Source organism: Trichinella spiralis (assembly GCF_000181795.1).
Source record: "Trichinella spiralis strain ISS 195 chromosome Unknown Scfld4, whole genome shotgun sequence".
Lineage (NCBI taxonomy): Eukaryota > Metazoa > Nematoda > Enoplea > Trichinellida > Trichinellidae > Trichinella > Trichinella spiralis.
Window position 1 is genome coordinate 2,037,989 of NW_003526943.1, and position 23,395 is coordinate 2,061,383.

Below are 23,395 nucleotides of genomic sequence, written 5' to 3' on the forward strand. Positions count from 1 at the left end.
AATTAATTGAAATTTGTATAAGTTTCAAGTCATTTCACCTCAGATTTGCTTATATGAAAATAATGCAATGTGAAAAATTTGCTGACGTATTCGACACGACGAATTTTCTGTACTAATTATAAAAAAGACATATATACCATTAGGCGGCCATTAGCTGCATATGTGCTGCTGATATGTTTGTTGCAAATTTCAGTCAAGTGAGAGAAACTGGAATATTTTCAACTATATGCTTAGACACAAAATTTTCTTCTTATTTCCAGCTTAGTGATTACGTCCACTGGTCGCGTCTAAAAAATTCGATCTGCTTCATTTATTTGCTGAAATATATACATATATATTGAGCAGCTTGTGGTCTGCCTCGTTTAACTGGCATCTCTTCGTGGTGTCCCAATCACCTGCTTGACATTACTCAGCTGTGAGAACTGTTCCAGTTTCTGTAACCAGCGTTTCAGGTGGGCTATTGGGGTAAATTCTTCTGGACAGCAGAACTATCCAAAATGAGGTGCATTTCCCATGCGAAGTTCAAATAGAGGAACACATACTCACGCGCTCACAAATGTAGCGTTTTCTGCGTTATCGCTGTCAGTTGTTGCTGTCCCATTTCGAGTTATCCGGCGCAACAATGAAATAATTTAAAATACTGGCAATACACAAACATACACTGATAAGATATATAGTAACCAACACATTCACGCGTCTTCACTTAAAAGTCTCAACAAGCAACCACTACAGCTATTATTATTACGCTACGGTACGCAAAAGAAAGGAGAAAATTTATACGGATTGTAGATCAGCTGCAACAATAGAAAAAGAAAGTTGAAGCGTTAATGTCAGCATTATGCAGTTTCAGATATATTGTGAAACAAATCTGCATTTTAGTCATTCTTTCATTCACGTATATTGTGAATCAATCAAAAAGAAGAGCAGTTTGAGTACTTGTGACAAAAACCAAATTATGAAGAGCATTGCTTTACACAGAAGATAACAAAACCATCAATCACAATATAAACATCATTTATGTTCATGTATTTTATTGATCATTTTGAAAGATGAAGTTTGAAATAATTCTTATCACAATATACTAGGCAATCTGAATATGCTTCTCATTCCATTATGTTGTGAAACATTATTTAGAAGTATCATACATTTCTTTAAGTATAAACATTTGATAATATTTATCACAAAAGCAAATCAAGTCATATTTTTACATAAAAGCAATGATTTGTATATAAAGGTAATGCATTATATCAAAAGGTGATTGTGATTCAAGAGGAGTAACTAATTTTGGCATTCATTTCTCCATTCAGAAGCACTTCTGATGAACAATTGCGCTTCCGTGTTCTTCATAATCTTTGTAAGAAATCCACATATTTTGAAAGGCTGACAGAGAAGCCATAATGGAACCACCAATCCAAACTGAATACTTCCGTTCAGGCGGGGTGTGAATCTTCACATTAACTGCACTAAAACAAAACCTAAGTCACTTCCAAAAATTGTAACAGAATAATAAAGCAACCTACTCTGGTCCTAGCACTCTTAATTCTTTCGTCATTCGATGATTTATGCCTGGAAACATTGTGGATCCCCCAGACAAAATGACATTTCCATACAATTGACTACGCAAGTCTAGATCACATTTCATAATTGAGATGTTTATGGTCTCAGGAAGTCCACAACACTCTAAGCCCAACAATGATGGTTGAAATAACGCTTCTGGACAACGGAAGCGTTCACTGCCAATCTTAATAACATGTCCGTCCGGAAGTTGATATGATGTGCTCAACCGTCTATTCATGCGCTCTGTAATGATCGCGTGTTCAAAGTCACGTGCCACAAAACAGTGCTTTTCCTTAATGTCACGAACAATTTCTCGTTCAGCTAAACAAAACAAAGATATAAAGTGAATGACTTCATAGCCAAAACATTCAAGATTACCAGTGGTGGTGAATGAATAACCACGTTCAGTCAACAGATTTATCATATAGTTAGTTAAATCACGCCCTGCTAAATCATGGCGCAAAATTGCGTGTGGCATTGTAAACCCTTCATAAATTGGTACCGTATGACTGACTCCATCACCGCAATCTAAAACAATGCCTGTGGTTCTGCCACTTGCATACAGTGACAAAACTGCCTGTATAGCAACATACATAGCTGGCGTTTTGAATGATTCAAACATTATCTATAGAATAAAATAAATGTGAAGTAATGCAAAAGTAGATGAAACACATCGTTAAATATTTTTCATACCTCAATCATTTTTTCTCGATTACGCTTTGGGTTCATAGGAGCTTCAGTTAGCAAGACCGGATGCTCTTTCGGCGCTACACGCATTTCATTGTAAAAGGTGTGATGCCACAATATTTCCATGTCATCCCAGTTGGTAACAATTCCATGTTCTATTGGATATTTTAAAGTCAATAATCCCCTCATATTCTGTGCCTCATCACCGACGTAAGATGACTTTTCTGCCATGCCAATCAATACACCTTGATATCGTGGACGGCCAATGATCGATGGAAAAACTGAAATGGGTGCATCATCTCCTGCAAATCCAGCTTTCAACACCCCACTTCCGTTGTCAATCACTACTGGTCTGGTAGAATCCGGATCCATCTGACTGTAAAATTGCGAAGGCATAACAAATCGAAAAATAGAGGTTGGATGAATGAGAGAAATCAGGCGCCGCTGACCCAACCAAGGGAGAGAATGTAAAATGAATTAAAGTGCTGTTGTTCCTGATTAAATACAGAACTACTTTAAACCTGTCCAATCACAGGAATTTGTTATAAATTTGAAGACGTGTCTTAAAGTGATTGGTTGTTTACTGTACTGAGATTGACAAATAAAATATGAGTAATTTGAATTGAAATGAACCTGATTTGCACATTCTTCTTTTCTGATTAAAGCATGAATATGCATCAGTTATTTTGTTGATGCTGCCATCTGAACAAGAGCCATTTATTCTTTCCTTGATTTATAAAAATATAATCTCCTGGATTTCTGAAATATTTATAATTTAAAATGCTACGGTCTTTTCCAAATTTTGAATATGCTTATGCGCGGAAAAAATCGTTTTAAACGTTGAGCAGCTGAAGAAATGGAATCCATTCCGAAGATATATACTGAAAAGGCTAGCAGTTCATTTGTTCATTTAGAAACTGCTGGCCATTTTATAGGACATCAAAAAGTTAAAAAAAAGCTATGTGCAGGAACAGTGGCAAAAGATTTCCTTCGTGCATTTCAGAATAAGTCAGCAAGCAAGCAACAATTTTCTTAGATTTTATGAACTGTTTCGTCTAATGATTGATGGTCAGAGATAAACAAAACGTTGATTCATTAAGTTGGATCAGAAAACATTACCTCTGATGATTTATGGATAGGAAATAGCAAGTATATAGAAACACAGCAACGTACAACTGCATTGAGTGTTCAGTATGCGTATGATGGAGCAGTTCTTAAAAGTTATAGCTTATCAACTTCTGTGTTCCACTACATTCTCTCTAACTTCTAATTACTCTTATTTCCTTATTTTTTTATTTATTGCGTAGTTTATGCTTTATAGTTTGTATTACTGCATATTTCAATTTACATATTTATGTTATTGTATTATAAGTATAATATTAAATGAAATATTTACCCACAGGTACTGGTAGATTCTATTTTGTGGAAAAAAATCTTATGATTGTCACGTGAATAACACTTTAACGTATATCCGTTATAAGGAAAATACATATTATAATCACTTTGTATGTTAAATTATATCCATCCTCAAAAAGTCATAAAGCTGTATAGATTAAGCAAGATGCACAGTTTTTACGTTCCTTAAATGGATTTTTTAATGATAAAAAATGAAAAAAAATCTTGTTCAAAATTAAAATTTCAATTCAGTTTAATTTTCAGTTACTGCTTTATTCACCAAAGTATGAAAAATATAATTTTTATCAGTTATCGATCAGACTAAAATTAGCATTAAAATTCAAAATTTTCATGGATTTTACCTAAGAAAGAAATTTGCAAACATCAAAGCATGCAAAGAAATAATTAATTAGAAACTAATTACTAATAAACTAATAATTAAATAAGAAATATAACTTTGTTATCTCAGACTGCATTGTTTGATATTTCAATTAATATTTCAAATATTAATATTAACTAATAATTAATCGATTAATTAATTAATTAATTAATATTTTGAAATTAATACTGTTACTAACTTTATAATTTTTTGGCTGATTTTCACAAGTAACAGGCATGGCGTAAGAGAGATACTATTCACATTCAGTGTTCAAATTTCTATGTTTATTAATTTTCCATTGAGAAACTGCCCATTCAAACACTTTTCCACATTTTAAACAATAAAGTAAATTTTCTTTTTCTTAATCGAGTGAGCATTCAAAGCAGTGAATTTAATGAAATAGTGCAGAATGTGGCATCTGTTGGTAAAATGTGAAATCAGATAAAAATAAAAATAAAAACCAATTCCATGCCATGTCAAATAAAAGCCATTCCAAAATTATAAGTATGCTTTCTCGAATTTATTTTCAATTCACAGTAAAACTTGCTAATCTTGACTTATAACTTCCATTTATATAATAAAACTCAACCTTACGTAGGATGAAAAAAAGTATCTCTTATACAGGATCACGATCATTACTGTACTTATGCTTTTGTACGAAAATGTTGCAAGCGATTGCATTTCATTGAATGACAAGTTGACATCTGATAGCAATATGGCAATCGCTGCATCTCTGGACAACTTCTTGTAAAGGATTATAGTCAGCCCTCAAAATTCACGTTGGGTGTTCAGGCGGAACCGCGAATGTCGAATTTCCGCGAATACTTGCTGCTACTGTTCATACGCCCCGCCGATGCCTTATAAGCCTACGCCATTATCTGTAAGCTGTAAGGAATAATATCACGTGCCGTCTACTGATTTGCATGCTAAATATTTATCCTGCATTTATTTTTTTACTTGTTTAGTTAAGTGCATAACAGTCCAAATCATTGCCAGAAATGGATGACCGTCCCGCGCATCTTTTTCTAAAAAATATTGTAACTATAGTATTTACTTCATGCATTACATGTTTACTCAAATTTTTCGCTATTCTCACGCAGTGTTGGACTGTGCAAGCAGGAAAGCGGAAATTCTGCACTTCCAGACATGTCTGGACCGGTTGATCAGTTTGGAAGAAGTGCCTGAAATCGCTGAACCGGTGCAACCGTGAGCCAACCTCCAGCTCGTAGCGCCCAGTTTCCGTGCACCTTAATGTTTTTATCTTTTTCATCTAGCATTTGTAGCAATTATTTAGCTTTCAGATAGGTTAAGTCGTTGTCACTACTGTTGTGGTGTGGGACTTCATAAGCGGAGACTTCTTTGAACTGAAGTTGCAGATCCACAGCATGCATACACAGTAGGGTCTTAAAATTTATTAGATTATTTATTAACATAGATTTATCTTTTAGGCGGTTTTGAAATCCGCGAACGTTGAGGGTGAACTATATAATTTTAAATACCGATGCTTATGATATAGGAAGCATGTATAACTGACTTGTTTTATTTTAACCTATTTTAATTTTATTTATTATTTTAATCCAAAATACATAAATTTTTGATAATTTTCCTTTAAAATAAGAGAATGAAAAAAATTGCCACTCCTTTGCAAAATAATCAATAACAAAATTTTCGTTGATTTTTTAATTATAAATAAAAATTAATTAAACAAACTACTGTTTTATCAGTTTAAAAGCTTTTTCTCAAATGAAAAACATTTAAATTTGTTAAATAAATGCAATTGAATATTTTAATGAAATAAAAAAAATTTATTAGTATTTGATCTTGATTATAATAATACAGTAATACTAGTATAAGTTCTCTTGTGAAATGAGCGTTGCGGTTAAATAAATATCTCATGAATAAATGCTAGCAATGAAGCGGGCTAAATTTAGCTGTTTTCGTGTTTGAATTTTTCGTTAACAAAGCATTATATGATGTCTGTATTAAGGATTGAGAAGATTTTTTTTCAATATTGTATCATCAGTACGGTTTTCCGGTCCTGTTGTTTTGGTGATTCATAAAACAAATACATGACACATTCCTGGCTATCACGCTTATTATCTAAACTAGACTTGTACTCAAATAATTGACGAAGTAAATTTAACTGTACTACTGCTCTTTTGTCAGCTGTTTAATTTTTATTGCAATTTCACAGTCAGTAGTTTGTGTACAAGGCAGTGGAACAGAAGCTACGATGGACCTCTTGAAATATTTGAAATCCAAAATACCAGTCTCTCCGTCGCATGAAGCAAAAGAGCGGAGCAATGATGAATATTTCCGGTTTCGTAAAGTATAGCTAATTTATCATTTATAAATTGACAATGAGTTGGTTTTTCATTTTCAATATTATTTTTGCACAATGAAATATTTTTTCACTGTAGAGTATTTTAGTGATGTTTAAAATTTTCAAAATGCTCCGAATTAAATAAATCTTGATTGTTTCATTGAAATGGGATGTAAAATTAATTTTTTTTTCTAATTCAAGTTCAAATTTGTTAAAATTTTCAATTTTGCACTCGATCATTTTATCAATCGTTTTCTAGACATTTCGCATTGGTTTTCCTCAAAAGGTGACGAGTCTATTTTGCGATGAAGAAGCGAATTTCGTCGGTATTGGTACAAAATTTGGAATGGTGAAAATGTATGCATCATCGATTATTTCATCGTTTGCATTGAATGCATTTATTAATTTGTTTTTTTCCAAAATTTTTTCCAGACTTGGTTCAGGAGGAATTGATTTTGTGAACGAAATTCCAAATCAGTTGGCCATAACTCAGTTGTTTTATGTTAAAAGATCTGTGCGTGCTAAGAGCAATTTATTGTTGTTGATTTTACTGAGCTTCGTTGACAAATATTGTATTTAGCATCGTGTGGTTGCCGTTTGTGCAGATCAGAGTTTTCACCTTTTCGAAGTGAATTTTCGCGACGGTTGCAGATATTTGGACTACATCAAAGTGTGCTCTTCGACCGGAAAGTAACTATAAAACTCACTCAACGATGGTTTATTTCAATTAATGTTTTTTTTCTTGATTTTTTTAAAATCCAGGTTGAAACAGATATCATGCTGTTGTTTGTGCATTCGAAAGAATGACGACGAATGCGTCCTTATTGGTACAGAAAGTGGTAATGTCTATTCGTTGAACGTGTTGTCCACTTTTGAAATAACCGATTGTGTTATTTATCAAGAGATGGTTTTACCAAAGTATGTGTGGGATTATCCGATCAACATTAGCATTTATTTGTGTTTTGTATATATTGTTGAAAATTTCAGAATCCCGGACGATTACAAATTGAACCCAGGAGCGGTGGAAGCTTTGTCGGTTCATCCGCATTATTCAGATTTGGTGATTAAAGGTGGCAATGGAAGAAATTGTATTGTTTAATTGAAATAATTGTTGTCAGGTTTTGATTGGTTACAATCGTGGATTGATCGCGTTGTGGGATTTTGGTCAGACGACGATCGTGAGAACGTTCGTCGCCAGCCACCAGGTACAGTGGCTGTGCTGGCATGACGAAGATCGGTCTCGTTTCGTCTCGTCGCACAGCGACGGTTCGTACAGTTTTTGGAAAGTCGACGTCGACCAGGGTCGTACTTCGTTTCCGGACAGTCGCAGCCCGTTTGGTCCGTTTCCATGCAAAGCGATCACGAAAATTCTTTGGCGACACAGTTGCAGGTGAATAACACGCGACCAGTGTTTGTTTGTTTGTTTATTTATCTGTTGTTGTTGTTGTTGTTATTTCCGACTGATAACCACAACAGACACGGTGATGATTATTTGTTTTTCGCTGGTGGAATGCCAAGGGCGGCGTGTTCCGACCGCAACGCTTTGTCTGTACAACTTAACACTCACCAAGTGGTTTTTGATTTCACCAGTCGTGTGGTCGATTTTTGCCTGTTCGACGAACCAGTACTGGACAAAGGTGACACAGTGAAAAAAAGATGTGAAAAATTAGAATAAAATGTTTCGTATATATATATATATATACATATATCTTTTTGGATCTCTTAAGAAGAAGGGCGTGGTGAACCGAAATTGTTGCTCGTCTTGTGCGAAGAAGAGCTGGTCGGTATTGATTTGACGGTCGACGGGTGGCCTTGTGTACGTGTACCGTATTTCAACGCTTTCCACGCCTCACCAGTGACCACTTGCTGTCACGTCAGCGATTTGGTCAGGGATTGCTTCGACGAAATTTGCCAGTATGGTCTGCGACAGAGCTTGACCACCTTCGCCCTATCCGACACCCCTTGGCCAGGCTACGAGTCTTCTTCTTCGGTGCTGGCGAAATTTCCCGACAACGAACTCGCCAATAATCCATGCTTATTAATTACCGGGTAAGTGTTTATTATAGTGATCAAGTGATTTATTATTATTGTTATTATTATTTATGAGCATTTGTTTTTGTAAAGTCACGAAGATGGCACGGTGAAAATTTGGAACGTCAGCTGGATGGACAGTCCGTTGTTGTTCGTTTTGAACACGGCTTGCTTGTACGACAGCTACCAGGATCCGTCGGACTATTCGGATGACGAGAACGTCTGGCCGCCGTTTCGAAAGGTATGCATATTTTTTTTAATAAATTTCCATTTTGCATATTATTCAATTTATTATCTTCTCAGGTCGGTTTGTACGATCCGTTTAGCGACGACGCCAGATTCGCCGTGCATCGCGTGTGCATGGACCGCAACACCGGCACGGTGATGGTCGGCGGTGCTGCGGGACAAGTGACCGTATGGAACCTGGAAAGTGAAGACAAAAAGCATATCAATATTGACGTGAGAATATTCTTTTTTTTCTTCTTAAATTCGTTTATTGTTGTTTTTATTGCTTATTTTTTCACTCTCCAGTGCATTGATGTGAATTTGGTCGACGGCACGGAACATTTCGAATGGAAAGGCCATGCCAGTTTGAAAATCCGTATGGATGGGATGCAATTTTTAGCCGGCTATCAGCCGTCGGTGGTCATTCAATGCTATCCGCCGGCTTCGATAACCGCCTGCGCAGCGAGTTATGCTTGGTCATTGTAAGTGTTCAATTTTCCCATCATCATTTTACACAAGCTGTATTGTTGCTGTTCCATCAGCTCATCTACATATATTTATAATAAATAATAATGTATTTTAGAATCACTTTTGGCACAGCGCATGGTTTTGCCGTGTTCGATTGCACATCGATGCGTATTATCTACAAACGATGCACCTTAACACCGAGCGGTTGGTTATTGTCGTTGTTGTTGTTGTTGTTTACAGTTTAAATTTAAATTTAATTTCTCTCAGAAATTACGCCAGCGTTGACCGTCTCTGAAGGGACAATTTCACGGTACAAATCGTTCAAGAAATCCCTGCGCGAATCGTTCCGCCGCAAACGCAAGCCACGATCGAATCGCACATCCGAGTCTGTTTTAAAAAAGATATTTTGCATAAAATAATGGCTAAAATAATGCTCTCGTTTGTTTGTTTCAATGCTCCAGTTGTCAGTCGAACAAGCCGAAACAGCGTGACAACGCGGAAGCGTCGACGAACAGCCAACGATCCTACTACCATCATCATCAGCTGAGCCGGCAGGCGGCCGTCGAACGGGCCATCGAAGCTCGAAGCGAAAACAAGCAGCAGTTGAATTCGCTGGTCCGTTGCGCCACATTCGCTTCGGTCAACCTCGTCAGCGGTGGATATTTTATTTTTATTTATTTATTTGTTTGTTTGTTTTCAATTATTTGTTATCATTTGCATTTTCAACCAGGTGTCAGCGCATCGCCGACACTTTGGATAGGCACCAACGGGGGCATGATCTTTGCCTACTTGTTGAAATTGCCGCCGAATTTTCAAGAGGAGGTGAGCTGCGTTTTGGCGAAGGAGATTCGTTTGCGCCACGCGGCGCCGGTTTTGGCCCTCTACTTCACCGACTACAGCGCTTCATCTTCGCACGGCAGGTTGAAATTGCAGCAAAACCCAAGCAGCACGGAAATGCAAAAATTGATCGTCTGCTCAGAGGAACAGATCAAGGTAGCTGCTTGCCATTCCAAATCGGACAGTTGTTGTTGTTTCAATTGTTATTTATTTATTCATTTATTTATTTATTTGTTAGTCATTTTCTCTACCGTCGTTGAAATCTTTGAGACAAAAGTATCGTTTGACCGCTTTGGAAGGCAGTCGAATTTTGAAAACTCAACTCGTGACGTTGACGAGCAAGTCAAGTAAGCCACAGAGAGCCTCATAAGAGAGAGAGAGAGGCAGTCAATCTTGACAATCAGTTATGTTAATTTGATTACTGTTTTGTTTTCTTTTCTGAAGACCATTCTCAACGCCAGTCGTTTGTCATCGTGCTGACCAACCAAGGTACGGTCGACGCTTTTGACAGTGGCACGTTGAAAATGGCGCTCTCGGTCAAATGTATGGATTCGAATTCAATCAGCGCCATTCTGAGCACTGTGCTGACCGAAGATGGCGAAGGTTTCTACATGCTGAGCAGTTCCGAATGGCAACGCTTTTGCATCAAATGGGAAAACCGCTTCTGTTGGAGCGTCAGTCCAATTGGCGGCGGCGCTTTCGGACAACCATCTCCGGATCGGTATTCTTTGGATAATTTGCTTTATTTATTTATTTATTTATTAGATAGTTATTATTAATTTCTGTTTTTTTTGGTTTTCTAAACAGAGAAGGATCTCTGAATTCATGCCCTGAAGATAGCGACGATAGTGCACGCATTGAACAACAGCAACATGAAACAGAAGCAGCAGTCGAAGAAGAAGAAGAAATGGAATCATTACAAACTGCTTCTCCGTTGGACGTGACGGCCGATTCAATTCACGATTGCATGCCTTGCGAATGGTAGAAAAAATTATTATTATTATTATTATTAATTGATAAGATGATAATTTATTTCTTATTGCAGATATTTTGATTGCGATTATTGCTGATTTAAAAGTGCTTTTTTCTTCGAGAAGCTTTTGCGACAATTGCTGCTATTCGAAATTTGTTAGTAGCATTTATTATTTTCTTTCTTACACACAGGCACCTTTTATTTCTCTCTCATTGCTGCTGCGTATTTTCCATTTTTGCAATTTTACAATTGTAAGATTGAATGCCGACGTTGAAATTTAAGACAAATTACAACCAACCGAAGAAATTTATTCAATTTTAAATCAATACTACCACCACCATTAGTGCCACTGAATTTTTTTCGCTCTTTTTATTTGCCTTTTTTGTTAAAGAGAAATTAATTTTTTGCCTGTTGTCGCGCTTCACAAAATACAACAATACAGTGTTGCGTTTCCCATAGCCTACCTACACCGGACATGCCTAATATATATTTATTCATCAAAATGTGCTTGTTTAACTTTGCAAGTAAAGCATATACACATCAAGCAGTCAATTGTCTTTTTTGTTATATATTAATCATAAACATGCGCTGGAATGTTTTATTTATTGTGAACATAATTCGCAGAACAATTATTTATTTACACCTTCCTTGCGAAACAGTCTTTGTTTGCCAGTGCATTTGAAAAAGACAATTCTTCATATTCATCGCATTATTATTATTCTGATGCATTTCGATTAGATTAATTTTATTTCATCTTTTTTTCATCCCTGCCTAATAATAATAATGATAATAATTATTCACCATCATAAATGATAAATGACTAAATTGAAATTGCAAACAGTACAACAGCATGTTTTGAATGCGCAACAACAACAATATAATATATTTGTATAAATGGGAAAACATTAAATACATAATAATAATAATAATAATAAAGCGTAGAAAATAGCATCGCCTATAAATCAATCACACTGATAACAAGCAATCGTACATATTTGTACATACGGCTGCATACCCAACCCCACCTCGAGAAAATAAAATCATCGACTTTACCGGTGATGGGAGAGGAAAACAAAAAAACGTCAGCAGCAATTTTTTCCTCAAATTGTCATAATTTTGTGATATATTATTATTTAAAAAAAGGCACAACAACTAGGAGTTCAAAAAAACAAATCGAACGCATCTGCTTGCTTGGCATTATTATTATTATTATTATGGTTGTTGCTATTGTTATTGCTATTGCCAGTGCTGGATATGGTTGTCGTTGGAGCTAAATTCGGTTGCAGAGTTCCACCGACAAAGGTTGGAACCAACAGCTCACCTCCACCTAAAATAATCAGAAGCAAAAGTAATAATAATAACAGATTACTATTCTCTTCATCTTACCTGTTACAGTAGACGTGCTGTTGCTGCTTTGCTTGTCAAAAGCAGCTTGCTTTTTTTGATTTTGCATTTCGTTCATCGTAACCCGATTCGGCTTGTCTTTCCTATCGCTCAGTGATAAACTGTCCAAATTTAAACCAATTTTACCAATATCCGACCAAGTGTCTGGTAATTTCTTCAAAATGAAAAAAAGTGAAGTGAATAATAACCAACATGATCATCATCATCATCATCATAATTAAAATTATTGATTACAATTTCTGATTTGTTGCTAGTAGTATTATTGTCGCGGTTCTGCTGAGCTGGAGCTATTAAACTCGGAGTCAAACAAATCAAACTAGGCGCCGGTTGATCCACCACACCGGCTGTTGTTGTCGTGGGTAAATTGTCGCTGTTGTTCCAGTCCAAAATATCTACCGGCATGTTCGACCGCGACACTGCTGAAGGAAACATATCCAAAGGTTGCGATGACAGCTTAACAAGAAAAAACCATGTACCAGTGAAGCTGCTACGCATTCGATCATCGAATATATGTTATACCTGGGGAAAAGCGAATTCTTGAGGCGAAAGACCGGCATCGTTGTAACTGGTGAAAGAATTGAATTCATCTTCGGCGCAACTTGAAATATTAAAATTATTATTATTATTATCACTGTTGTAGTTGTTGTGGTTATTCAAAATTCAAAGTTCCAACGTTTGCGTACTTGAAATTGCCGCCTGCACTCGACTGCGGTGCTGCAAATGGATCGTCGGATGCTGGCCAACTGTTGTCCACACCGACGGTCGTAGAAGGCTTAGCGAACACATCGGCTAACAAATCACTGTTCCGGTCGGATCCCACGGTCTGCACTTGACTTCCTGGCGGTGATGGAAGACGAACAGCAGCAGCAGCAGCAGCAGCAGCAGTAGCAGGCATGGTGGCCCGCTTTGACGAAAACTCTCCTCCACCGGTATCAAACACCGAACGACTCGTGTGCAACAATCCATTGTCAAAAGTTTGACCAACACTGTTGGAACCATCCGATGGGAAAGCGTAATGTTGATTACGACGATCATCACTGTAAAAAATAAATAAACAAATAAATAAACAACTGCTATACAAACACACTCTTCAATAGGATCGACAGTAGCTATAGCATGCCTGTTTTCAACTCTGCGGGATGCGTTCGATTCGACAACTCTATCCTCGGACGAATCTCGTCGTCTTCGATAATTATCTTCAGAACAATTATTAAAATTATAATAAAAACAACAACAAAAACAACTATTAATAATAAATACTCACGAAATCCACCTTGCGAATATTCACTGCTAGATATGCCAATGTATTGAGTTTTGTTATGACGAGCTGCTTTGCGTTCTTCATAAAGGCGATCGTCATCTTGCAAAAGTTCAATAATTGCTTTCACCCGACTACGCACTAAATAAAAATTCATTCACATCAATTTCTGTTGCATATTATTGTAATAAAAACATCAAAATACAAATTTTCACTTGCAGTGAAAAAATTAAAATGATTATTAACAAGACTGTTGAAAAGGGCAGCAACAACAAACACAGAGAAGAAAACTCATACCAAACAAAGAACAGTTTTCGTTCTCTTGTGCAAGTTGAAAAAAAAAATTTCTTTTCCAACGATACAATAAGAGTTATGATTAAAATTTATGAAATATTTACAAGCAGACAAGTTTCAACTTCAGTGCACAACTCTAGTGAATAAGCTTTTCATTTTTCTTTTTTGGGAATAATTTTCCACTGTTATCCACAATCAGTGATGTTAGCATTTTTGAAACAAAAACAATTACTGTACATATGAATGAATATGAAATGCTTATTTATTCGGTGAAAGGAAATCATCACAGCTGCTACTACGTGACAACAACTACCAGTGGAAAATGTTGAACAACAACAATTATAATGATAATAAAGGACAAAAATTGCCACCGCCTTCTGTGACATTTTTCAAAAATGTTTCCACCGAACTGATCAACAAAAATAAATAAATAAATACTTTATGAAAATAAAATTAATCTCTAAAGCAAACAAGCAGTGAAATCAAAACAACATTTTCAAAAATCAAAAACAAATTTTCAAATTCACCGGATTATTATTTACTAATAATGATAATGTTGAAAGCTTTTTTTGATTGTTCAATTTTCGTCTTTACCAAACGAAAAAAACAAGTTGAAATATTAAAAAGAAGAAAAATTAAATTTGCATGGAATGAATATTCAAAAATTTTGAAAAGCAAAAAAAAAAGAGTAAAATGTGGTTTGCTGGTTGGCATGAAGCCGCTGCACTGATTTTTCAATTGTTACTGAAAACCGTTTCACGGCCTGAAAATGTTTGCAAAATATGCAAACCGGTCTGTCACCGTCCTTGGAAAACAAGCAGCAGAAAACATTGGCAAAAGCAAAACTAGCCCAATTCAGTCGGCACAACAACAAAATTAAAAAAACAAACAAACAAATTTACCTTTCTGTCCGTGATCACAAGTCGGATCATCGTTGTATTGATAACTCTCCAAAATTCTCAATTCAAACATTCGATCTCTGGCGTCGTTGATTACCTTTTCCGAGCCGTGCTTTATCAAATATTCCAAAAGTATTAAACACTAAAATCATCAAAAATCTCTATACTGTTCGTTTCTTTCTTCAAAATAAATCGAGCACAAAAAATAAAATAAAATGAAACTGCTGAATTATAGAAATTAAATATTTACTTTATAAGGCCGAACCCAATTTTTCCTCGATTCTTGGAACAAACGTCGCCACAGCATTGCCATCACCTCGTTGAACTGATCGTAAGCGTTGGTGTAACGGGCTATGTCAGCCATCATAGAGCCCGTAGGACCCCAACGTTCATCGCTGGTCGCTTCACGCACCTTCGACTCTGCTTCAGTATAATTCATAACCGCATTTTGCCTGAACAATATTCAATTAAAAAAAGCTATTCAAAACAAACTCAAAAATACTACCAAATATTTCAAAAAAACAACAAGGAAAGCTTTTATACAAATTTGGAACAATAATTCAAAATATCCCAATAGTGATTTCAATAATTAGTCAATAATGTATTGCATTGTTTTCAAAATCATTCTTAACATCAAACTACTGCACAAACAAAGATGCAATTAATTATCAAAACCACTTCACAAGTAAATACACTTGTGCACATGCACATTCTTCCCCTCCCGAAAGTGTATATAATAAACTTTTTAATAATGCAATTAAATCAAAATTAAAAAGATAAACACAAAAAAACGTACACTTTATCAGCAAGTTTTCGAATTTCATAAGTACTCAAATTGGACGTAATATTTGATGCAATATTCTGTATTCCAGAAAATATACCGGCCATTTGCAAACGGTAAGGTAAAACAATTTATTTCGTTCCAGTACGAGCAAATACCGACACAGAAGCCAGACTACCGTACGAAGAAAAAGTGGGCACTTTTGTGAACGAAGGTTCAACCTCACGTTTACACTACAGTAATTCAGCAATTCAGGTAATTTAGCCGTTTAATTAAACGTTGTTTAAACAGTCGTTGTAATTTTAAACGCTTTAAAATTTTCCCATGATTTCATTTAAAAATAAAAATTTTTTTTCAACTGTGCCATGTTTTCAAGTTTTGTTCGTTTAAAATCTTTCTTTCGCAGAACGTAACGATGGATTTTTAATTTTTACCCGTTTCACAAGCCTGTTCATTATTTGTTATACTTATTATATGCTAAACGTAGCAATTCGACTGAACAAAATCTTTGTTGTTATTGTAGCTGGTTTACTGGTTGAATTTTTACAGAAACGTCAACTGCACGTTCCACCGCTTATCATGATGTCGCTGTTTACTCGCCGTTTGCCAGTCGTCTTTCCTAGTGCTAGCTAGAATTGGAAAAGAATTCAACCGAATTTTGAAATTATTAAATTTTTATATAATACGACAATACTTTTATCTTACTGCGTTTGAAAAATTGTCCAAAACTGTCGAACGTGAAAATCACATTTGTTGAATGCAATTTTATTTTGTTTTGCTATCATTATTACCTGTTTAAATCAATATTATGCATGCGTGCAGTGATTTTTAATAAATCAATCAGATTACAAATGGAAGAAACATCTCTTTTAATTCAGTGAAAACAATCAAAACTACACAACACAAGATCACGAAGAAATTATCATATATACTGACAACGTGATGAATCTGCACGTGTATTATTTCTTGATGCATTCCTAAAAATAATTTTCTAATTTATGAAAAATATTTAAATTATTCAAACTATCTGTGCTTTATTTGTACTATTACTGTAAAAAAAAGCTCAACATTCTGACTGACTTCAGTACTGTCTATGCATATAAAAGGGAAATTTATGCAACGTACGCGTATTGTGGTCTTATTACTTGACTGTTTGTCATTTAAGAAATTGATGAATAACACAAAAAACAAAATTCCAAGTAAGTGAATTTTAAAGTCATCTGATTAACATAATTACATCGTAAGTTAACTGATTGCAAAAACATACTTTGCACTGGATTGAAATAGTTGCCAAAGATAACTGTAATCTGGTTGACTTGCGAATTCAAGCGAGTTACAATATTTCATGTAGTTGACAAATGCAGATGGTAAGCCCTATAGTGTACTTTCAAGCATGCATAAATTAGTAGCATCAATAGGGAAGAAGAAAATTAATTGAAAGGAAGTGAAAAAATGAATACAAAATCCACCGTACAAAATTAACCACATTACCTGACAAAGATGCTCCGGTTTAATTCTTATTTTCATTTCGGCTATTTTCAAATTTTGTTCTAACCCCTAAAATACAAGAAGATATTTATTGAAAACCAGTACTTACTCTTGAATAATATGAAAGATAATAATATACAAAAAGAAGAAAACAATGTCCAAATTAGACAAAAATTTTGCAAAAAAAAACAAATAAAAATGCTTCACAGTTTATACTTATTTAGTCCCATTAGCACATAACAGAACATTCAACAGAGTATCATTAACCACCATAAATAAAAGATCACCTCCACATCCTGCCAAGGAAGTTTGCCTTTGGCAAAATATATAAGAATATATCCAATAGATTGTAAGTCATCTCTAGGACTTTGCTGAATTCCCAGATGAGCTGCTATAGATATATACCTGGGAGTTCCTATTACAGGTAAATTCTCACGATACGCTATGTGAGAAAAATTACTGTTCATTCGGTAACGTATTGCCAAGCCAAATTCAGTTAATGCTACCTAAACAGAAATTACATATGCATACGAATCATGTTAAGCTAAATGCAATGTAATAACTTCATGTGTTGAAAAATCACTTCGACGCAACAGTATGTTTTCAGGCTTTAAATCGCGGTGGAGGAAATCTTTTTCATGCAGAAACTGTATCGCTTTAATAATCTTCAATAAATCAATACCACGAATTATAAGAGATATGGAGCAGAATAATGCAAAAACCTCAACTGCATATTCGCAAACATCATGTATTGGTAGATTGCGACCATTTCCTTGGAAAAAATCTTCCATGTTTGGTCCTAATAATTCCATGGACAAGTATGTGTTACAATTATCTTTCCCGAAATACCTAAAATTTCATCTTGGAAGTAAAATTTATCATTAATAGTAATGTTTTATTTACTCAACTGCTGGTACAAACGAACTTCCAGATAAATATGTATGAATTTTCTTCTCGAAGCATAGCAGAGATGGCTTTGCCGTTCGCTTTTCGGTTTTTATAACTAATACCTGACGGTATTTAAATTTATCACTAAAAAATACCTATGGTAGAAATCTTTTGTGCGCACCTTTTTTGTGATATTGTCCATCCCAATATAAACAACACCAAACTTTCCTTCTTTAATCACATGGCACAATGTGAAACGTTTTTCTATAGCTATATTTTCAGAATTTGACATATTGACAAAAATTTTAAAGTACACGAAAAGAATGGAATGCTCTTTTTATTTTCATGAGTAATTTATTCTGCCATCGATCATAAGAATTACACATCAGAATATGAGTCACATCCAAACACAACAGTAATTGTGAAAATCAAGGATTATCTTTATTATTTGAATATTATGAATGAAATTAAAAATAGGATTTTTGAATTAGGAAGACAAAAAAATAGAATTCAAACGGCAGCTCATATATGTCACAAGATATTGCAAGTAAAATTTGTAAATTTGTACAGCATAAGTTTTTCTTGACAATGTTCAATGAGCCCGGTAGTAGCGGTAACGTGTGGCTAATTCTTGCTCTGGTTTTGCGTTGGTCTGCGCACTCATCTTGTCTTGTGGGCTCGCTTATTTTAGCTTTTACCCTGTAACTAACGATTTATGATAATAGTAGCAATCTTGTTGAAGACAGTTTTATTCACAACAGCACATTATGCACAGATAAGCATAGAGACTATGTTGATGAAAGGAACAATTCATGTTGAAACCTGATATTCAATATACTGTAGTAACGAATAGATATAAGAGTGCGTGTCTGTGTGTGTGTGTTTGCAAATATACCTTGTGTTTTTAATAAACTCAGTTCCGTCACTTTGTTTGTTGTGCTTCTTTGACTCCTTTCTCTAGCAACTGTGTTTGTGTCATTTGATCTTACATCTGTTGTCTCCATTTACGTGATAATACAGATCAAACTCAGCAAACCTCAACAGGTTATGGGCCCAGACCACGTAGCATCTGCGCTTAAGATCTGAATGGTAAATCGTTGAGATAACTGTATGATGGATTTCAAGTTACAAGTTGACAAACTTGAAAGTGCAAGTAACTGGAGTCGCTGGAAAAGGCAAATTCAGCTTGTGCTGCGTCATCATGCTGTTCTTGAAGTCGCTACTGGTAAGAAGGTAGCCCCGATGGCGCCACCTGCTGGCAGTAATGCTGAGAATTTGAAAAAGCATGAAGAGGCACTGAAGGCTTTTGAAAAGGAAGACACTCTTGCCCAGCTTATTCTTGTCAGTTCAATGAATGATGCCAATGTTGAGCTGACGGCCACATCTAAATCTTCAGCGGAAATTTGGCAGAAGCTGACCGCTGTGTATGAACAGAGCAGTGGTCAACGTGTGGATAGACTGATGGAAGAGTTCTTCAAATGTGCAAAAGCTGAAACGGAAGACATGGCAAGGTATGTCGCCAGGCTACAGAAGCTTTTCTCAGATTTGAATGATGAACTGGAAAGACTGACTGGCACTCAATTACCTGATCTGCTGTTAATGAGCAGAATTATGTCAACGCTGCCTCAAGACTACTTTGAGTTTAAAACCGTTTGGGAAAGCGTGCCTGTTGGCGAACGCTCTGTTAATTTGTTGATAGAGCGCCTACGGCTAATCGAGATGTGACTCCCTGAAAAGACGACCGACTCATCAGTTGCGTTGACGGTGAAAACAAACACCAAAGAAAATGTCAAAAAGGACAGAAGAAAGTGTTTCAAATGTCATCGTATTGGACATCTCGCCAAAAATTGTACGATGAAGACAGTGAGGAATGCGGGGCAGTCACAGCAGTCCTTTGGTGGCGAGAGTTTCTTTTGTTACCACGCTGAGGACAACAGAAACACCTGTAGAATGTGGCTAGCCGATTCTGGTGCCTCACAGCATATGACACGTAACAAGGAATACTTGTCGGACTTCGTGACATTTCCAAAGCCTGTGAATGTGAAAGTCGGAAACGGCGATGCCATACCTGCCTATGGCCGGGGAACTGTAAACTTCAAGGTGTTCATTAAAGGAAAATGGATACTGAACAGGATGGAAGATGTCTGGTATGTGCCCAAGCTAGGATTGAACTTGTTCTCTATTGGAAAAGCCACGGAAAAAGGTTTCAACTTCACTGCAAACGCGGCTGGATGTACCTTTCGCAAAAATGGCTGCGTGAAGCTGTCTGGTGTGCGTAACCTGAATGGGGTTTATGAGCTGCATATGCGAGTCTACATTCCGGAGAAGCCTGCATACGTACATGTGAGTACCGCGAATGCTTCGCTGCAATTGTGGCATGAGAGGCTATGCTATCAAAATAAACGGCACGTGCAGCAAGTGCTGAACAACCATGGCATCAAAGTGCATGCCCAAGAGCAGTTCTGCACTGGTTGTGTTTTGGGGAAGCACCATCGTGAAAGCTTTCAGTCACGGAAGTACAGGCCAAGGGCTCCAGGCAAACTGATACACGTTGACCTGTGCGGACCCATGCATGTGACTTCTTTGGGTGGGTCAAAGTACTTCCTCGTTTTCAAAGATGATTTCTCACGTTACCGTCGAGTTTTCTTTTTGAACAGAAAGGATGATGTGGCTCAGTGCCTTGAAACCTTCCTTAATGAGTCACGTACAGCTGGAAACACAGTGGAGTGCATTTTGAGCGATGGCGGACTTGAGTTTAACAACGCTCATGTAAAGGATATTCTGCAGCGTCGAGGGGTTGCTATGCGTACCGCTATGCCTTATACGCCAGAACAGAATGGAGTGGCAGAGCGCGAGAACAGGATACTGGTTGAGACCGGTAGATCCATGCTCCATTCAAAAGATCTTCCACTTTCTCTGTGGGCTGAAGCAGTGAACACAGCTTGTTATGTACTGAACCGAACTGGTCCCACGACCGTGAAAGGGAAATCTCCAAAAGAACTGTGGTTCAAACGAGATCTCGTGTCCATTGATCATTTCCACGTTTTTTGGAACTGAATGTTTTGTACACGTTCCCAAGCAACGTCGGCGGAAATGGGAAAAGAAATCAGTTGCTGGACGGTTTATGGGATACTGTGATGAGAAGGATGGTTATAGAATTTGGCTGCCAGACATCAATCAGATTATTACAAGTCGGGATGTCTTGTTTAAGCCAGAGGAGATCTGTTTGTCATCACAGATGTCTGTTAAAGCAGATTCGTCTGAGAAGAATGAAGAGGAAGATGATCCTGATGCAGAAGAACTGAGACTGGAATTGAATTCTCAGTGGACATCAAAAGAAGCTTAATGTGAAGTCGAGACGAAAATGGAGCGAGAGGAAGAGAAATCTGAGCAGGCATCTCGATCTAACAAGCAAGAGGAAGTCTCACTTAGCAGCAAACGGGTCAGAAAGATGCCGAATTATCTTTCTGACTACGTGCTAACAGCTCAGACATCACCTCCATCGTCATTTCATGAGGCAATGCAATCTGTTGATGCCGCAGATTGGCGAAAGGCCATGGAAGAAGAATTGCATTCCCTCGAGGAGAACTCAGTGTGGGCATTAGTAGATCCCCCGTCTGGAAAGAAAGTCTTGGACAGTCGGTGGGTTTTGCGCATCAAAACAAAAGCTGATGGAAGTGTAGCCAGATATAAAGCACGTCTGGTTGCTAAAGGTTACATGCAAAGGCCCGGCATTGACTATGATGAGACCTTCAGCCCGGTGGCTCGTTTTGATACTGTACGTGCACTCCTAAGCATCGCCGCAGTGGAAAGGTTGAAGCTTCAACAGTTTGATGTAGAGACTGCATTTCTGTATGGTGCGCTGAAGGAAGAAGTGTGCGTGAAGCAACCGGAAGGATTCGAAAATGGCACGAATCAAGTTTACAAACTGAACCGTAGTTTGTATGGCTTGAAACAAGCTCCCCGCTGTTGGAACCTGAGATTGGTGGAGTTCCTGAGAAAACAAGGTCTGAAACAGAGCACAGCAGACCCCTGTTTGTTTGTTCGCATGAAAGAAAGATCAAAATTGCTTGTGGCGATTTATGTTGATGATGGAATTGTGACTGGTTCTGACACCGACGAGATGGAACAATTCCTTGCAGTGATGAAAAAGGAGTTCCAAATAAAGCAAGGACCCCTGGACACCTTTCTTGGTATGGGAATCAAAGTGCTTAGCGATGGGTCCATTTTTGCTGGTCAATAAGCGTATACTCGCCATATATTGAAACGCTTCCGTCTAGACGAAGCTAATGCCGTCTCGACACCGGCTGAAATTAATGTTTCAATGGAAGAAAATGAAGAACATCTGAGTTCGGATATTCCATATCGTGAAGCTGTGGGAGCTCTCCTGTTCTTGATGACAACAACGAGACCTGACATTGCCTACGCTGTTAGTACTGTATCATAAGTGATGGACAAGCCGACCATCAAAGCTTGGCAGGCAGTCAAAAGAATTTTCAGATACCTTCGCGGAACCGCTGATTATGGTCTGCTGTACCAGGCAAAAGGAGAAGAATTTCTGAAAGGCTACTCAGATGCAGATTACGCAGGTGACGTCACGACTCGACGTTCGCGTACTGGCGTTGTCTGCATGTGTGCAGGAGGAGCCGTGTTGTGGCATAGTCAAAAGCAGAGAAGCGTTGCATTGTCAACAACGGAGGCAGAATATGTCGCTGCTAGTGAAGCCGCTAAAGACATGATGTGGCTGATGACATTATTTGCTGAAGTCACAGAAGTGGAGCAGAAGCCGATACTGTTTGTGGACAACATGGGAGCCGTCAAGCTCTCCAAGAATCCAGAGTTCCACAAACGTTCGAAGCACATTGATGTGCGATTTCACTTCGTTCGTGAAAAATATAATGAGGGCAAAATCGACATCCAGCACATCGATAGTGAAAACCAGAAGGCCGACATATTGACGAAAGCTCTGCCGAAGACTCGTTTTCAAAATTTGCGTCAGCAATTAGGAATTGTTTCTGAGCACATGAATTGTTAGAGGAAGTGTTGATGAAAGGAACAATTCATGTTGAAACCTGATATTCAATATACTGTAGTAACGAATAGATGTAAGCGTGCGTGTCTGTGTGTGTGTGTGTTTGCAAATATACCTTGTGTTTTTAATAAACTCAGTTCCGTCACTTTGTTTGTTGTGCTTCTTTGACTCCTTTCTCTAGCAACTGTGTTTGTGTTATTTGATCTTACATCTGTTGTCTCGATTTACGTGATAATACAGATCAAACTCAGCAAACCTCAACAGACTAACTTTCAGTTGCTGCATAGCATGATCGCAGTATGGAATATGAATTTGTATTGTCGAACAACTACATGCAGATCCTTTTACACAGTTTCACATATGGCAGACAGGTTGATCTGTGAACAAGCAACTGAATCGGTGTCTAGTATCATCTAGGTAGTTTTTTTGCCCTCTACTTCTTTTTTTAAATATTCTATTCATTAACAATAACTGTT

General features: G+C 37.0%; 10 protein-coding genes across 10 annotated transcripts; 7 read left to right on the forward strand and 3 right to left on the reverse strand.

Annotated features, from left to right (window-relative positions):
• Positions 1-1,278: 1,278 nt before the first annotated feature.
• Positions 1,279-2,640, reverse strand: Tsp_00534 (actin, acrosomal process isoform). Its single transcript, XM_003376259.1, has 4 exons — positions 2,251-2,640; positions 1,936-2,182; positions 1,521-1,878; positions 1,279-1,447 (listed from the first exon to the last, which is right to left on the reverse strand). Exons 1-4 carry the CDS (start codon positions 2,638-2,640, stop codon positions 1,279-1,281), a joined length of 1,164 nt encoding a protein of 387 aa, XP_003376307.1.
• A 460-nt stretch (positions 2,641-3,100) lies between these two features.
• On the forward strand, positions 3,101-5,228 carry Tsp_00533 (hypothetical protein). The gene is made up of 6 exons (XM_003376260.1): positions 3,101-3,190; positions 3,213-3,312; positions 3,345-3,464; positions 3,904-3,923; positions 4,780-4,898; positions 5,066-5,228. The coding sequence occupies exons 1-6, from the start codon at positions 3,101-3,103 to the stop codon at positions 5,226-5,228; spliced, it is 612 nt and encodes a 203-aa protein (XP_003376308.1).
• Positions 5,229-5,884: 656 nt separating this feature from the next.
• Positions 5,885-7,735, forward strand: Tsp_00532 (lethal(2) giant larvae protein). The gene is made up of 8 exons (XM_003376261.1): positions 5,885-5,896; positions 6,213-6,347; positions 6,601-6,698; positions 6,774-6,843; positions 6,922-7,031; positions 7,104-7,259; positions 7,329-7,434; positions 7,460-7,735. Exons 1-8 carry the CDS (start codon positions 5,885-5,887, stop codon positions 7,733-7,735), a joined length of 963 nt encoding a protein of 320 aa, XP_003376309.1.
• Positions 7,736-7,851: 116 nt separating this feature from the next.
• Positions 7,852-10,410, forward strand: Tsp_00531 (lethal(2) giant larvae protein). Its single transcript, XM_003376262.1, has 11 exons — positions 7,852-7,978; positions 8,069-8,390; positions 8,466-8,613; positions 8,676-8,831; positions 8,904-9,079; positions 9,181-9,269; positions 9,333-9,450; positions 9,527-9,713; positions 9,803-10,058; positions 10,141-10,249; positions 10,347-10,410. Exons 1-11 carry the CDS (start codon positions 7,852-7,854, stop codon positions 10,408-10,410), a joined length of 1,752 nt encoding a protein of 583 aa, XP_003376310.1.
• Positions 10,411-10,426: 16 nt separating this feature from the next.
• Positions 10,427-10,887, forward strand: Tsp_00530 (lethal(2) giant larvae protein). Its single transcript, XM_003376263.1, has 2 exons — positions 10,427-10,623; positions 10,710-10,887. Exons 1-2 carry the CDS (start codon positions 10,427-10,429, stop codon positions 10,885-10,887), a joined length of 375 nt encoding a protein of 124 aa, XP_003376311.1.
• Positions 10,888-12,145: 1,258 nt separating this feature from the next.
• Tsp_00529 (clathrin interactor 1) lies at positions 12,146-15,169 on the reverse strand. The gene is made up of 7 exons (XM_003376264.1): positions 14,981-15,169; positions 14,734-14,872; positions 13,544-13,678; positions 13,363-13,475; positions 12,953-13,102; positions 12,269-12,433; positions 12,146-12,202 (listed from the first exon to the last, which is right to left on the reverse strand). Exons 1-7 carry the CDS (start codon positions 15,167-15,169, stop codon positions 12,146-12,148), a joined length of 948 nt encoding a protein of 315 aa, XP_003376312.1.
• Positions 15,170-16,054: 885 nt separating this feature from the next.
• Positions 16,055-18,179, reverse strand: Tsp_00528 (placental protein 11). Its single transcript, XM_003376265.1, is given in 9 exon segments — positions 16,055-16,140; positions 16,451-16,488; positions 16,779-16,885; positions 17,003-17,068; positions 17,287-17,505; positions 17,563-17,664; positions 17,722-17,848; positions 17,903-18,031; positions 18,043-18,179. The coding sequence occupies 9 exon segments, from the start codon at positions 18,177-18,179 to the stop codon at positions 16,055-16,057; spliced, it is 1,011 nt and encodes a 336-aa protein (XP_003376313.1).
• Positions 18,180-18,997: 818 nt separating this feature from the next.
• On the forward strand, positions 18,998-19,612 carry Tsp_00527 (hypothetical protein). Its single transcript, XM_003376266.1, has one exon. It carries the CDS (start codon positions 18,998-19,000, stop codon positions 19,610-19,612), a length of 615 nt encoding a protein of 204 aa, XP_003376314.1.
• Positions 19,613-19,741: 129 nt separating this feature from the next.
• Positions 19,742-21,233, forward strand: Tsp_00526 (retrovirus-related Pol polyprotein from transposon TNT 1-94). Its single transcript, XM_003376267.1, has 2 exons — positions 19,742-20,929; positions 20,967-21,233. The coding sequence occupies exons 1-2, from the start codon at positions 19,742-19,744 to the stop codon at positions 21,231-21,233; spliced, it is 1,455 nt and encodes a 484-aa protein (XP_003376315.1).
• Positions 21,234-21,251: 18 nt separating this feature from the next.
• On the forward strand, positions 21,252-22,922 carry Tsp_00525 (retrovirus-related Pol polyprotein from transposon TNT 1-94). The gene is made up of 3 exons (XM_003376268.1): positions 21,252-22,080; positions 22,168-22,316; positions 22,368-22,922. Exons 1-3 carry the CDS (start codon positions 21,252-21,254, stop codon positions 22,920-22,922), a joined length of 1,533 nt encoding a protein of 510 aa, XP_003376316.1.
• Positions 22,923-23,395: the final 473 nt, after the last annotated feature.

Excerpts from the sequence above, each read along its gene's own strand:
- Tsp_00534 (XM_003376259.1), bottom strand. The coding sequence starts at position 2,640 with ATGCCTTCGCAATTTTACAGTCAGATGGATCCGGATTCTACCAGACCA. Across the intron at positions 1,879-1,935 it reads TTATTCATTCACCACCACTG|CTGAACGAGAAATTGTTCGT; the intron begins GTAATCTTGAAT and ends TGTTTTGTTTAG. Across the intron at positions 1,448-1,520 it reads TTAAGAGTGCTAGGACCAGA|ATTCACACCCCGCCTGAACG; the intron begins GTAGGTTGCTTT and ends GTTAATGTGAAG.
- Tsp_00533 (XM_003376260.1), top strand. The coding sequence starts at position 3,101 with ATGGAATCCATTCCGAAGATATATACTGAAAAGGCTAGCAGTTCATTT. Across the intron at positions 3,313-3,344 it reads GTTTCGTCTAATGATTGATG|TTGGATCAGAAAACATTACC; the intron begins GTCAGAGATAAA and ends TGATTCATTAAG. Across the intron at positions 4,899-5,065 it reads ATAAGCCTACGCCATTATCT|TATTTACTTCATGCATTACA; the intron begins GTAAGCTGTAAG and ends TTGTAACTATAG.
- Tsp_00532 (XM_003376261.1), top strand. Across the intron at positions 6,844-6,921 it reads CCATAACTCAGTTGTTTTAT|CATCGTGTGGTTGCCGTTTG; the intron begins GTTAAAAGATCT and ends TATTGTATTTAG. Across the intron at positions 7,032-7,103 it reads GTGTGCTCTTCGACCGGAAA|GTTGAAACAGATATCATGCT; the intron begins GTAACTATAAAA and ends TTTAAAATCCAG.
- Tsp_00531 (XM_003376262.1), top strand. The coding sequence starts at position 7,852 with ATGCCAAGGGCGGCGTGTTCCGACCGCAACGCTTTGTCTGTACAACTT. Across the intron at positions 9,080-9,180 it reads GCGAGTTATGCTTGGTCATT|AATCACTTTTGGCACAGCGC; the intron begins GTAAGTGTTCAA and ends AATGTATTTTAG. Across the intron at positions 10,059-10,140 it reads GCTCAGAGGAACAGATCAAG|TCATTTTCTCTACCGTCGTT; the intron begins GTAGCTGCTTGC and ends TTTATTTGTTAG.
- Tsp_00530 (XM_003376263.1), top strand. The coding sequence starts at position 10,427 with ATGGCGCTCTCGGTCAAATGTATGGATTCGAATTCAATCAGCGCCATT. Across the intron at positions 10,624-10,709 it reads GGACAACCATCTCCGGATCG|AGAAGGATCTCTGAATTCAT; the intron begins GTATTCTTTGGA and ends TTTTCTAAACAG.
- Tsp_00529 (XM_003376264.1), bottom strand. The coding sequence starts at position 15,169 with ATGAATTATACTGAAGCAGAGTCGAAGGTGCGTGAAGCGACCAGCGAT. Across the intron at positions 14,873-14,980 it reads ATTGGGTTCGGCCTTATAAA|TGTTTAATACTTTTGGAATA; the intron begins GTAAATATTTAA and ends TGATGATTTTAG. Across the intron at positions 13,679-14,733 it reads TTGTGATCACGGACAGAAAG|TGCGTAGTCGGGTGAAAGCA; the intron begins GTAAATTTGTTT and ends ATTTTTATTTAG.
- Tsp_00528 (XM_003376265.1), bottom strand. The coding sequence starts at position 18,179 with ATGTCAAATTCTGAAAATATAGCTATAGAAAAACGTTTCACATTGTGC. Across the intron at positions 16,886-17,002 it reads AACCGGAGCATCTTTGTCAG|GGCTTACCATCTGCATTTGT; the intron begins GTAATGTGGTTA and ends AGTACACTATAG. Across the intron at positions 16,141-16,450 it reads TACACGTGCAGATTCATCAC|CTAGCACTAGGAAAGACGAC; the intron begins GTTGTCAGTATA and ends TTCCAATTCTAG.
- Tsp_00527 (XM_003376266.1), top strand. The coding sequence starts at position 18,998 with ATGATGGATTTCAAGTTACAAGTTGACAAACTTGAAAGTGCAAGTAAC.
- Tsp_00526 (XM_003376267.1), top strand. The coding sequence starts at position 19,742 with ATGAAGACAGTGAGGAATGCGGGGCAGTCACAGCAGTCCTTTGGTGGC. Across the intron at positions 20,930-20,966 it reads TGTCCATTGATCATTTCCAC|CAACGTCGGCGGAAATGGGA; the intron begins GTTTTTTGGAAC and ends CACGTTCCCAAG.
- Tsp_00525 (XM_003376268.1), top strand. The coding sequence starts at position 21,252 with ATGGAGCGAGAGGAAGAGAAATCTGAGCAGGCATCTCGATCTAACAAG. Across the intron at positions 22,081-22,167 it reads ACCCCTGGACACCTTTCTTG|ACGAAGCTAATGCCGTCTCG; the intron begins GTATGGGAATCA and ends GCTTCCGTCTAG. Across the intron at positions 22,317-22,367 it reads GACCTGACATTGCCTACGCT|GCAGTCAAAAGAATTTTCAG; the intron begins GTTAGTACTGTA and ends AAAGCTTGGCAG.